At 31.5% G+C, this 13,374-nt stretch overlaps 2 protein-coding genes across 3 annotated transcripts in view; both read left to right on the top strand.

Annotated features, from left to right (window-relative positions):
• Nucleotides 1-9,663: 9,663 nt before the first annotated feature.
• On the top strand, nt 9,664-10,128 carry LOC146995038 (uncharacterized). The gene has a single exon (XM_085825140.1). The coding sequence runs from the start codon at nt 9,664-9,666 to the stop codon at nt 10,126-10,128; it is 465 nt and encodes a 154-aa protein (XP_085681266.1).
• Nucleotides 10,129-11,927: 1,799 nt separating this feature from the next.
• The window catches only part of LOC118204233 (dnaJ homolog subfamily C member 2), a 183,664-nt gene continuing 182,217 nt past the window's right edge, over nt 11,928-13,374 (top strand). For both annotated transcript variants that reach the window (XM_085825279.1, XM_085825278.1), the window contains exon 1: nt 11,928-12,067. In XM_085825279.1, coding sequence (XP_085681405.1) covers nt 11,929-12,067 — 139 coding nt within the window. In that variant the 5' untranslated portion in view covers nt 11,928. The remainder of the gene's footprint in view (nt 12,068-13,374) is intronic.

The raw sequence follows: 13,374 nt of genomic DNA, 5'->3' as shown, positions 1-13,374 counted from the left end.
TCTCTTGTTATTTTGGCTTTGTGTAGCGGCGATTTTTGCGCCAAAAATCGCAGCTTCGGAAGCCAAAATAACGAGTCAAAGAATTGCACAAAATCGGTAACCATGTACCGCCAAAAATCGCCAAGTTTCGCCAAGGGGTACCCTAAACTATACTTTTACCACTACATCTTTTGCATAAAGCATTTTAAGAAGCTTCATTGTGTCTGAAAAAAGTTCGTCCCCCCATTGCCGTCTAAATGGCGAGTTCAAGCGTTTGCTCAAAAATGAGTTTATTGAGTGGTATTCTAATAAGCTTCAATTTTTAGAGGGAAAAGAATCTGTGGACTTGCGAATATTACGACTAAAACCGATTCGCGCTTCTTGGCTTGTGCGCGTATTTAACGGTATTGAAGCCAAACATGAGATAATTTTGAATGGCTTCAAAGAAGCTGGTATAAATAGTATTCTAAGTGAATGAGCTGCTTTCCATTAATTTTATTGTTTATTGTTTTTTAAATAAAATATATATTCTATTTTATTTAAAAAATAGTTATGAGAAAGAAAGTTGTCAAGAAAATCTTGTAACTGTCAAGTAAATTATTAAATTTTGGGTAAGTGAAAAATTTCTGATTTTTTATTATTATTTGAGGCGGAAAAAAAAGTATTTCGCGAGGCTTAAATTTTCGAGATTACGACGGGATCGCGAAAATAAGGACCTTTACAGTACTGTATTGTTAGAAATACAATACTAATTTATGTGTATGTGTTACCGTGAAAGACCGAAATTGGAGAATGTCGACTTTCACCGGAGAATGTCAACATTCACCAAACACGTCGGCAAAAGATCGAATATTGCATTACATTCTTGTACATTCGGACCCTCACCGGTGTATATCGACAATCACAGATATGCTCTGATGTAGGTCGAAAAAAGAGGAGTATATGTACACGCTGTCATTGCAAAAGGAAGTGTTCCACAAATAAATGCAACTGTAAAAGCAAGGGCCTCTTGTGCAATTCAAAGTGTCGTAATAGTTTGAGTTGTTGCAATAAATAACATTTGAATCACATAATTTAATAAGTTTTAAACTTATATCATTTTCCGGTTGATCTTTACATTATGGTAACTTGGCGTTTTTTTTGGCGAAAATTTGGCGACCAACGCTCCTACAGCAACCCTCTATTTTTTTTTCCCGCCGCCATTTTGTCTTCACGAAGTAAAGACATGTTTCTTTTCTTTTTATCTACTGAATACGTCTTCCAACAATCTACTAGCCGAATTACACTTATGCTAGAAATTTTATCTAACAAAACTGCTTAATCATGACAAATATTCACTGCAAAATTGGGAAAAAGTGCACAATACCATACTCCTTACGCGATTTTCAAAATAACACATACACATAAACCATGTACACGCGGACTTATTTTTACTTAAAAAAACATCCCAGAATTGCACAAAAATGGCATTGCACACACTCTTCACTATATCCATGTACACTGCTTTTTTCTCATAAATTACAAAAATTTCACGAAAATACATGACAATTTTCTCAATCTTTAAACCCGGTAAAAAGAACATATATGAAATTTTACCTGATAGTGAAAAAGTATTTACCCTTTCCAAATATGAACATTTCCACATATAAAATAAATAAAATATCCAGAAACTTTTACCTCTAAATCATCTATTACATTATACACGTCACCAACGAATTCATACCGCAACAATTACAAATACTTAGTGTCAGATATTTAAATTATTTCCATGCACGTTTACTTCAACTAAAACGTATACCAAATTCCTACAAACATAAAATTCACAAAATAACTATCATTTAATTAAAATATAATTAAATTCAAAAACACTACTTAAAATATAAATGAGCACATACATTAAATTAATACATACATAAATACCCATTTCGAATTCACTTTAGTTACGGCCATGGGATCCAAAAATTCACGAACACTGTTTCACACAACACAGAATAAAGCCAAATACAAAATTTCCACATTTTTTCCCGATTTCCCCCCTTTTCCGATTAAAGAACCGTAATTCGTCCATTAATATCACATGACATATCCCATGATCTCTCATTTCCCTCACACAAAATAATGCGTAATCGGAACTGAGTACTGCTCACATTATTACCAAAGTCCCAGGTAGTAACCTTTATCGCCTCCAAAATGTCGCCAAACTACCAGTTACCATATTGTAAAGATCAACCCATTTTCCTTTCTCATTTTGAATGTACTGTGTGTTTAAAGTTCTTATATTCTGAAGTTCTTATTTTAAGTCTCAAGTGCGTTTTTTCGCGACTGAATTACGGAGAAGAAAATATAATATTCTTATATGTTCAACATTCACCATTAGTACATTGTGAATGTCGACATTGACCGGTGTAAGTCAGAAATAAGAGTATTTGGAAAATATTTCGGACATACACCAAACGACTACGTGGATGTTGACATTCACGGTGAAAGTCGACATTCTCCAAATTTCGGTGTTTCACCGTAACATATGCAAGACTAAATGTTTTCCTGTTCTCTTTAAAGTTTTTTATTTTATTCCGATTTCGGTTAATCTTCCATAAGCGGAGGGGATACGAAACTTGGCAGATATTATTTGGCGCGATTGTTGAGCGAAAGTAGTTCAGTGTGTTGAATTCCACGGACGATATTAACTTGTATATGCTTGTATTAGTGAGTTGATGCATTTATTGTTAGTGGATTTGAATATATTTTCTTCGTTGAGAATTTTGGAGTCCGAGGAAAGTGTTATACAATTTATTTCAGAAGTTGGTTTATTTCCTTCAACTGAAACTCATGTGTAGTGTCCAAAATGTTTTGCAAAGATAGTTGTTAATAAGGATATGCTTGTGTTGCATTTTGCGTCATTTTCGTTTGGCGATGTTAAATTTTACATCGCCGTTTCTTTTTGTAATTGGGGGCCCACCAGCGGCCGAGCGGTAAAGACGCTGAACACTGGTAGTTCGGTCTGAGGTTCGAATCCCGCGAACGGGCTGGCTGCATGGTCGCTTTCGTGGCTTTCCCCATGTGTAACGTGCATACGAGCCAGTTTCCCTTAGAAAGGCATCCCTTCCTTTAGGCAGATAGCCCTCGTGTGCTTTGCCATAATTAAATACACCAACACCATCTTTTTGTAATTGGCAATTGCAAAATGAAGTCTGACATCGAAAACGAAAATAGTTTGGCGCCAACTTACCCCGCTCATGGAAGATTAGCCCCGATTTCATTAAATTTTCTGATTATCATGCCGTCTGTTTTAAGCATTGAGAAGTTTCAGGAAGTGTTAATGGGGAATTTAAAGTTTGTTTTCAAATGGAGGGATGGCGTTAGGAAAGCCTGGTGTAGTGAATAGGCTGTTCCTTTTATATTTATGCCACAAGATCAACAATTATTCTTATATTTCTTAAAGGAAGCAGGTTTAATAAAGAGGGAAGTTGCATGCGTGAAATGTAATTCTAAAATGAAATTTAAAATTAAAAATTCAAATGGTTTTATGCGGGTATGTAGAAAAGTTACAGCAGGAATGTGGATTTCAAAGTCAATTCGATATGCGTCATGGTTTTCTAACAGTAAGCTGAGGATGGATGAAATATTTCTCTTAATAGTATATGAAACGCTCAGAAAGACTAAAACTGGAGTTATTCAACAGGAGTATTTTTTTGGTTTCTAACACATTAGCAGACTGCTCATATAGAGCTTGGTTGCTATTTTATTGTCAGAATAGTTACATATGGCATTGACATGTAGTTAGTGACTGACATGTCAGTTATATTAATTCGTATAGTGATGCAGTACAGTTCACAGTGGTTGTCATACTAGTAGAGGGTATTCATGGAAGGAAGTTCAGCTATAATTTCATGTCGCATGATGGGAAAAAATTGTTTCAGCATGGCCAGTAATATCAGCTGACCTCTTTATACCTGCGGTTTAAAATAGCCATAGTCAAAAGTCATAAAGTATAACATGTAGAGACCTTGTTGGCTATTCGTGCATGTTAGAGCAATTCAAAGCGTGGACATTTTCATGTGTTGATTATAGAAGATGCAGGACAGGATTTTTGGTGTGCAGAGGCATTTCATCTTGTGTGAATGTTATATTACTTATTCTGGCAATAAAATTTTTTGCTATCAAAAAGTCCATTATTATATATGTTATTCAATTTGTTCTCCCCCAATTATGTTTTTTTTTTTTTTTAGGTTCTTGCTGATGCTGCAAAAACGTTACAGTCAGTTTCACCTAATTTTTTTTTCAGTTGGACATACTGCTTCTTCCTCCTACTTCTGTGTAGTTGCAGAAAATGAAACTTTTTGTCTCAAAAGATTTTACTTCGGCAGTTGCGTTACTGCTGTGTTATTAATACACTATGAATATAAGCTATCCAAAAGAAATATGTTGTACTAATTTTTACTGCATTATTTTTTAAATAAGAGGTAAAATACCTTGTAAAGTTATGAATCTTCATCATAAGATAACATTAAACTAAAATATTTTGTTTTCATGTTTTTACAGATTCTCTGTGCAAAATTTAAAACCTTTAATTTCAAGCCTACTTTTATCAAGTTTTCATTTCCTAATGCATTTTTCATCTCCATTTTAATATATGTGCAATAAGAGTAATATATTTATTTTGAATTACAAAAACTGAAATATATTAAATGCTACAGTTGTGATAGTTAATTCGGAAAATTATTTACTAAAATATGTATCAGCAGTTGATATGCAGAATGGCTTTATGTAGGTAAATTAAATTTAAGTTATACAATATAATATATAATTATGTTTGTTTATATATATATATATATATATATATATACGCAGCAATCAATATAAAATATTTTTTGAGTTATTAATATTCTTGGGTAACAGCTGTGCATTATGTTCTTCCTTAATGCTTTGCAATGATTTTTTTAGTATTGTTTTTTCATTTTCTTATATTTTAACATTTATATTATCGAGAGATACGTTTAATCTCTAAGAAAATAAAACCTGCTTTTAAATAAAAAATATCATTTGAAATCCTTGTAAAATTTACTTTGTGTCCTAGGTATGAAAATACATTTTAACATACCTACATTTTAACTAATACTATAAATGAAATTCTTAACGTCTAGACTAAAAGGATTTTCCAAGTAATATTTGTCAGAATCTCCAGCAGTTTAATCAGCTTATAAATGGCATGGAATGTGAAGTACGAATTATGAATAGAATAATTTATTTTTTGTATCTAATTTTAATCAACTAAATATCTAATAATTATACACTAGAACCGATGTGTAATTTCATTTTTATGTTGGGAAAATGCCTCTCTCTCTCTTTTGGATTTAAATATTGCAAAATCAGGAGTTCCTGACGGAATCGATATCAATAGTTGAACATTCACCAGCAGTAGATCGGCATATTCAAATCTTACTACAAAAAATGTAATAATAAAATTGATAATTTTTTATTGATATAAAGCTATATCAGATAGTAAGAAAGGATTTATACAAAATAGGGCGATACACAAATGCTATTGTCTGTTATCGAAAAGAACTGTATATCTTCCCAGAGGATTTACAATGATATCATCACTGATTTGCGATATATCTTATATTATGCTGTAGTAAGAGATAATTCCATTGAAGAAAGATCTTAAGCCTAATCCGCAAAGTTTTGGAATCTGGAAGTCATTCGAGAGAAACATCCCAAAATAAATATTGTTACATTTAACAAAAATATTATTGACTTTCCTCTCTTTGTACCTATTGGAAGCAGGCTTTAGTCAAATCAATTTACCATGGAAAACAAGTTGAACCTTTTTCATGTGATTTAAGAATTAAACAATTTTATGCCAAATATTAAAAAATTGTGTTGATGCGTTAAATAAAATGGAACCGTTATTCAATTGCAATCTGCGATTTTGCTTCAGAAAACTTGTTTATAATTTGCAAAATTAAAAACAATAAAACATGAATCTAATAAAAAATTTCTAAACTTTTGTTGATAGTCTAATTTGCATGCTGTTTGTTATATAGAAAAAAAGTAACAGTCGATTGCTATAGGCTATTAATTGTATTATAGAATATATAACAATTAATAGTATTATAGAATATATAACAATAGTTATTAACAAGCATTTCCATAGTAATAATGAAATAAAAAAATACCAGAAGAATCAGCAGAAAATGGCTAATGTGAAATTTTATGCCTGTGCTCTGAAATAATTTCCTGTGCCTTATAATTAATAGTTACAATTAACGGTAACTATAATTATAATTAACGGTCTACGGTATTTCTAAATCATGGTTCAATATGTCTCCAATTTATGGTTCAACGTATTCCTATTTCACGGTTCAACATTCTCTAATCATGGATGCCAATTCATGGTTCAACATATGACCAAACAATGGTTCACTCAAAGCACCAAATTATGGAACAACATTTTACCATGTTTTGGTTGCAACATTTTTGGTACCATAATTTGGTGAAACCTCGAACCAAATGTTTTACAGTGTAGTGCGCAATGCCGAGTTTCTGCAATTGTCGAATTTTTTTAAGTGAAAATAGATCGATGTGTATGTGGGCAAAGCCAATGTAGTGCGAAATGCCGAGTTTGTGCAATTCTCCGATATTTTTAAAGTGAAAATAGATGGATGTGTACATGGACACCCAGTTTGTGCAATTCTTAGATGTTTTTCGAGCGAATACGGATCGTAGTGTACAAGGGAAAACGAGATAGTGTGTAATGCCGAGCTGTAATGTAACGTATTTTACATGCAATGTTTAACATATCCTTTGTGTATTTTAAATTTGTTTTGTTGTATTAATTGTGAATTATATTTAAGACATCATTTTTCATTTAAATTATATTTTTAATTTTTTGGTTTTGATATGTTTATAATGCTTTCCGACTTACGATATATATCCATAGCCCGACGATCTACTCAACAGTAGCAAAACTGTAAACTTTGACCCTATAAGTAACTTTTACCCCATTATTACAATACGTAGTGTTTGCTATCGTAATTGCACTTGATAATATGAGTTCTTTGATAATATGTGTGTGTGTATGTGAAGCATTGCTTAGTGTTCCAAATTTGTAGTATTTATTTTCTTATAATATTTTCTTTCATTGTGACAAATTAGATTTTTTTATTTATTAATGTGTAGAATTCTAGTATGCCTGCCTACAGAGAATATGATGTGATTTAGGAATTTAAGAACCTGTTTTTCATTAATGTGATGTTTAAAATTTTTAGAAAATAATGAAAATTGTCTAGTTACTGGTATGTAAGAGATAATGTCGTTACGTAGCAAAACGTTAATTTGTAAATATGATAAAACTGATATGTTCCAGAGTATTAATTTAAATTTAAAAAAATCCTTCTTTATTTGTATAAATGCTGAAGCTTAAAAATCTTTGAAAATACTGAAGCTGCATGAAATACAAGTATGAGAGACTGCGACGTTCTTTATTGTTTTAATAATTGGTATAATTCGCTAGAATTCATGGTAATTTTAAATATAAACAATTTATTATACTTATTTTCAGTTATGCTTAAGCTTAAATGTCAGAAATGTAAATTTAAAGTAAAGAATTTGATGTTAATCTACAATAATAAACAATTCATTATTGTTTTTTTAAGAGAAAATATAAATTACGCGTAGCATAAATACGAAAATACCATGGACCTTATAAGAAATAGACCAACCCAAATGGATTTTCTCCCTCGTCTGACGCGTTCCCGGCTGTCACTTTGATCATATCCGGAGGAGTAGGGACGACTTGCAGAAATATAACAGTGGTTGCCTATTGCAGCGTGTATAATTGTCAAGAAAAAGCTGGTTGTATCGCCTCCTTTCACAAATTAGAATTTCTGCATATTTTTATTTTTGAAACTGAGATTGATTTTTAAAAATTTAGCATAGCTATCAAGCATAATTAACGTTCCAAATAATTATAAAGCTATTGCATGCTTTCAGGGCTGGATATTTTTTTAGCTTTTCCTATGCTGTAAGGAAATTTGTAACTACTTCTTTTAGAAAATAATATTTTAAATCTGAACTAATAGAAAATTTCAAACAAGCAGTTTTCTCTTGCAATTTTTATGCTTTCTATTGGTGAAAATATGTAAAAAATACTAAAATATTTAAAAACAAATTTTTTAAAGCTTTTTTTTAAATTCTAAATTGTGCTGCTTTTTTAAAATTATAGATGAGTATTATAGCACAATTTCTATTAAGGAATTTTATTTCAATTATATTTCATAATACATCATATTGATAAACACTTTTGACTCCTTAAACATTTTTATACATTTAAATTTTTAAAGACAAATTTTTAAAGCTGAAAGAAGTGCCTGGCCAGAATGAATTGAACCTTAACGAAGGTAATATTGAAAATGATTTCGATCCTCAAAAACATGACCAGAAAACTGAAACGCTTTTTAACGATGATTATTATGCTATTCAAGAAGAAGAATGTCCAAAATTTCCATATGATGAGGATCCCGATAATGAAGATCGGAACCATTGGATTGGACTAAGTAAAAGTGATCAGTGTGGTTAAGAACAGCTTGAAGAAAGTGCTTCTGAAACATCCGGTGTTGAGATTACAAATTCCAAAATTTTTTCTAAATCACAGGTTAAGAAAGAAATGATTGAGTCAACTCAACACAGGAAGGATAAAGGTTAGAAAGAAATCCTTATTCCATAAAGTAATTTCTAAACCTAAACCAGTTCATGATCCAGATGTCAAAACATTTTATGACTATTTTGATGAGTGCTATAGATTAGATTATGAAGTGGTCGAGCTATAAAAGTGCCTTCTAATTTCAAGGACTTTATCTTTAAAATAGACTTTTAAGTGAACTTTAAAAGAGACTTTATAAGTGAACTTCAAAATGGAATTTTAGGTTAGATTTTAGATTAATTAAATATTTGTTTTGATGGTGGGAGTATGTTAAGTATAGCATAGTTCATATACATTCAACCACTGTAATATTAATTTCCTTTTAGTTTTGCTTGAGTGCCAACAGCTGTAAAACATTATTATTTTGGTAGAATAAACTTGTTTGGTTGTGTTTAGATTTTTGAGAGATTATTTAGGTAGAAATAAGTTAATGAATGGACAAAATGGTATACATTTACTGTCGTATCTAACAACAGTTATAATTAGTTAACTACAATCTTCGTTTTCAAATTAGCGATTTGTTGCTTAATCTATAATACTGAACAAATAGTTATAGGTACAAAAGTCAGTAACTGGGAAACGGGGTTATAGAAACTAAATTACTGGAAATAAATATTTATACTTAGTTATATTAGTTATACAAAACGGGCATTCTCTTTCACCATTATTACTCCATTGACAAATTACAATTTTATGAGATTTTTAAGCTATAAACTTAAAATAGCTGTCTTACACTGCACAGCTTCAGTATATTTAAACAACTGTATTGTGGTAAAAATATCGTATAATTTGTTTCATTTGATGATTAATGTGAGTCATTTGTTTTAAATAGTTCAGCATTTCCTAAGCGGATTACGAAACACACATTACGAAAAGTCACTAAAACACAAAAAGTTTTAGGAATAGACATCCGGCAAGAATCTGGAAAACTTACACTCAGTCAAGAAAACTATATAACTAAAATCTCAAAAAACTTTGAAATGGATGAATGTAAACCTGTGAAAACTCCAGGAATATTGGGTGAAAATCTTTATTACATAGCATCTTCGCCACATGAGTCGAAGACAAAATATCAAGAAGCATTAGGTTCATTGATGTTCTTAGCAACAGGCATTAGGTCAGACTTAGCTTTTGCAGTAAGTAATTTGTCAAGATATAATCAAGATCCCAGAGAGAAACACGGGAAAGCTGTAAAGAGAATATTTAGATATATTAAAGGAACACAAAATGCTTGTTTAGTCTATACTTCAGACAATGGGAAATTAAATACTACATCAGATGCAAGTTGGTGTACCACTGAAGATGAAAAATCATCTGGACGTTATTTCATTAAATTAGGTAAAAATTTCATAAATTGGAAGTGCAGCAGACAAAGAATAGTTGCTCTATCTACAGTGGAAGCTGAACTTTTAGCATTCTGTGAATGTGCATCTGAAGTTAAATAGTACATCTTTTTACTTGAAGAATTGGGTCAAGATGATCTAATTGACAAACCAATAGAAATTAAAACAGACTGTCAAGCATTAATAGATTGAATTAAAAAACCAAAACAAAGTAGCAGTTCAAGGCACATCAATAGAAAATATTTCTTTGTAAATGATGAATATGAGATAAGTCAAATCATTCCTCAGTTTGTGTGTTCACAAAATCAAGAAGCGGATATTTTAACAAAGTCTCTACCTAGGGTGAAATTGAAAGATGAACTATTAAAGTATGGACATGACTGACTGATTAAAATTATATCTTTAAATACAAATAAGGGGGAATTGATAGTATTTGTTTATAAAGTATAATTTTAAGTTTTAATATTTTGACAACATTGATATTAAATTGCAAAAATAATAAGTTAAAAGTGTATCTGGAATTGAGAGAGTTTTTTCTTATGGTTTGGTAAGATTTCATATGACTGATTTTCTTTAATAAAGTTTTTTGTATATTGCCATAATGTGTTTTTTTAGAAGTAGATGATTCCTTTGGGAATGTTATTTATACACCAATCTTAAAACCAACAATCCCATCCAAACCTTTTGGCCCTGTGTTGTTTTGATATGTTGGGTATGTGCTCAGTGATGATTACAAGATGTACACATACATCGTTTATTCTCCATTGCTAATCTACTAGACTGGTTGTTACACGGGCGAAGTGTGGACGAGCGTTATCCTGATGCAAACGCATGCCCCTCGTGAGCATGCCTCTCTTCTTGTTTGAAACCACGCGACGAAGGTTCTTTGTCTAGCAGTAGCGGTCCACATTGATTGTTATACCCGCAGGCATGAATTCGCACAACAATAACCCCTTCCTGTCCCAAAAGATGCTCGCCATCACTCTGTCGGCTATGGCAAGGCCAACTAGATATTTTGGCTATGGGTTTTTACCTTTCCTCCGACATTTCTTCAGCGCTGATGTCATTCCTCGATTTCAAAGCAGAGTCACAATGTGACTTCACATCAAAGTCCCAATCTGACTTCACATCAACGTCGCAAAAAGCGGAAAAAAAGCGGACAACGTTACTGCGACATTGAGGTCTTCACAATGCGACACCTTTGCAATGTTGCAGCGACCTGCCGTGCTGTTGGGGGGCACACAAAACGTTAATAAACGCTCCTTTGCACGTAATAGAAAATTTGAAAGCTTTCAGATTCAGATTTGTTTCTTTTTGTTCAGTCTTTTCGATGCTTATCATTTAAATGCTCAGTTTTCCTACTAAAATGGCTTTCGATCCATTCAAGTCAAGGGAGTGTGCAATGCCAAGTTTGTGCAATTCTGGGATGTTTTTTTTAAGTGAAAATAAGTCGATGTGTATATGGATACCGAGTTTGTGCAATTTTTTGGAGCCCATTGGGACTAGCGTTCTTTTCGACTACAAAAGGAGAGCAGAGGGCAAATCTTTTACACTTATAAAACCAAAGAGGTCTATTCTAACCTCCATGAATAAGACTGTTAATTGATGTTGTTGTTCCTAAATAGCAGTAAACATTTTTTATTTTCTTGATGAGCAGCAGTATAAAGAACTTAATTTTAAAATTTTTAAATCAAATATTATTTTTTTTTTAAATTGTTCCAGGAGATATTCCTTTTTAAATCATTCATTCACTATATGACTTTACTAAAGTATATGGCAATTAAGGTGATTTAATTATAAACAATTTCGTTTTCATGTAATACTTTCTATAGCAGATAATGTGAATTTTGCTTTCAAAGCACCAATTAGCACAGTCACTTTTTTTTTTTTTTAACAAAAGCAATGATAGATTATCATTTAAAAAAAAACAACAAAAAACAATTACATTTCTGTAATTGGCAGCAAGAGTACCCGGTGCGGTTTTTGGAAAATATGGCACCTTGTGCGAGTATGTGTGTAGAAGTCCATTCACAAATTAGAGGTAATAAGACCCGTTTATTTTATATATGTTGTTTTAAAAGTTACTTATATACCTGATTAAAACTTTAAGATCTAATATTCTGTGGGCGTAGTAAACAATATTGTGTTATTAGAACGTTGGCCCTGGGTTGTTTTTATATGTTGGGTATGATTACAAGATGTACACAAACATTGTTGATTATCCATTGCTAATCTGCTATTCTATATTACAGTTATAATTATTAATAATAATAGATACAGTTACATATATAACATCTCCCTTTTTTATCAAAAATAATAATAAAATTAAAATTAAACATGTTCTTTTAAATAATAAGGTTTCTTTACAGTCCTACCAGATCGAGTAACGTAGTTATGTCCATTTGAAAACTTTGATGATATTATACCTCTTTCAGTATTTAGTGACACAACACTTCTATTAGGTTTTGAAGGACTCACAGGCACGTCTAAATTTGAAGTGGTCCTGCTATTCTCAGGTAACTCGGATTCATCTACAACTTCATTCTCAGTTGTTTTGCATTGCAAACTCTTTCTGATTAGTTCCTTTAAGAAGGTCTCTTCTGTTCCTTTCTACAATTCTTCCATCTGTTCTTATAATCCTGTATGAATGTGGTCTCTGCTTCTTCTATAATTTTCCCTCTTTCATATATATTTTTTTTTCTTCCTTTCTCTTTTATGTACACATGATCTCCTACCTTCAGTGGTTTTAACGGTTTTGCATTCTTATCATAATAACTTTTTTGCTAGGTTTGTCTCTTCAGTAAATGTTGTTTATGGTCTACATATCGTTTAGCTTGGACGAAATTTTCTTTTATTTAATGTTTTTTTAAAAATTGATTCCAGTGGTTTATGGTCACTTTCCACTGTAATATATTTTCCAAATATATACTGGTGAAACACACGCAAATAAATACGATAGCTAAAGTTTCCTTTTCAATTTGAGCATAATTCTTTTGTGTATCTGTTAATGCCTTAGATGCATATGCTATTGGTGAATTATTCAGCAGTAAGACTGCTCCTAGTCCTTCTTGAGATGCATCTTTAGATAAAACTACTGGCATGTTTATATCATAATACTGTAAAACAGGTTTATTAACTAAGACATCTTTTAGTGTTCTAAGTGCTTTTTCGTGTGTTACATTCCAGTTCTAGATAATTAGTTTTTTCAATAAATCTCATAAACATGATGTCAATTCTGATACATTAGGTATAAATCTAGAAGCATATGAATTATTCCTAGGAAAGTTCCTAATTGACATTTTTTGGTGGTTTTATATTTAGAACAGCCTTAATTCTGCCTTCATCTGG

Source organism: Stegodyphus dumicola, chromosome 10 (genome assembly GCF_044657685.1).
Source record: "Stegodyphus dumicola isolate Sdum_Otavi_A_Nest chromosome 10, ASM4465768v1".
Classification (NCBI taxonomy): Eukaryota; Metazoa; Arthropoda; class Arachnida; order Araneae; family Eresidae; genus Stegodyphus; species Stegodyphus dumicola.
This window is presented reverse-complemented; position numbering and strand designations above follow the sequence as displayed.

Bases quoted from the DNA above. Each gene is read 5' to 3' on its own strand.
- LOC146995038 (XM_085825140.1), top strand. From the start codon at position 9,664: ATGGATGAATGTAAACCTGTGAAAACTCCAGGAATATTGGGTGAAAAT.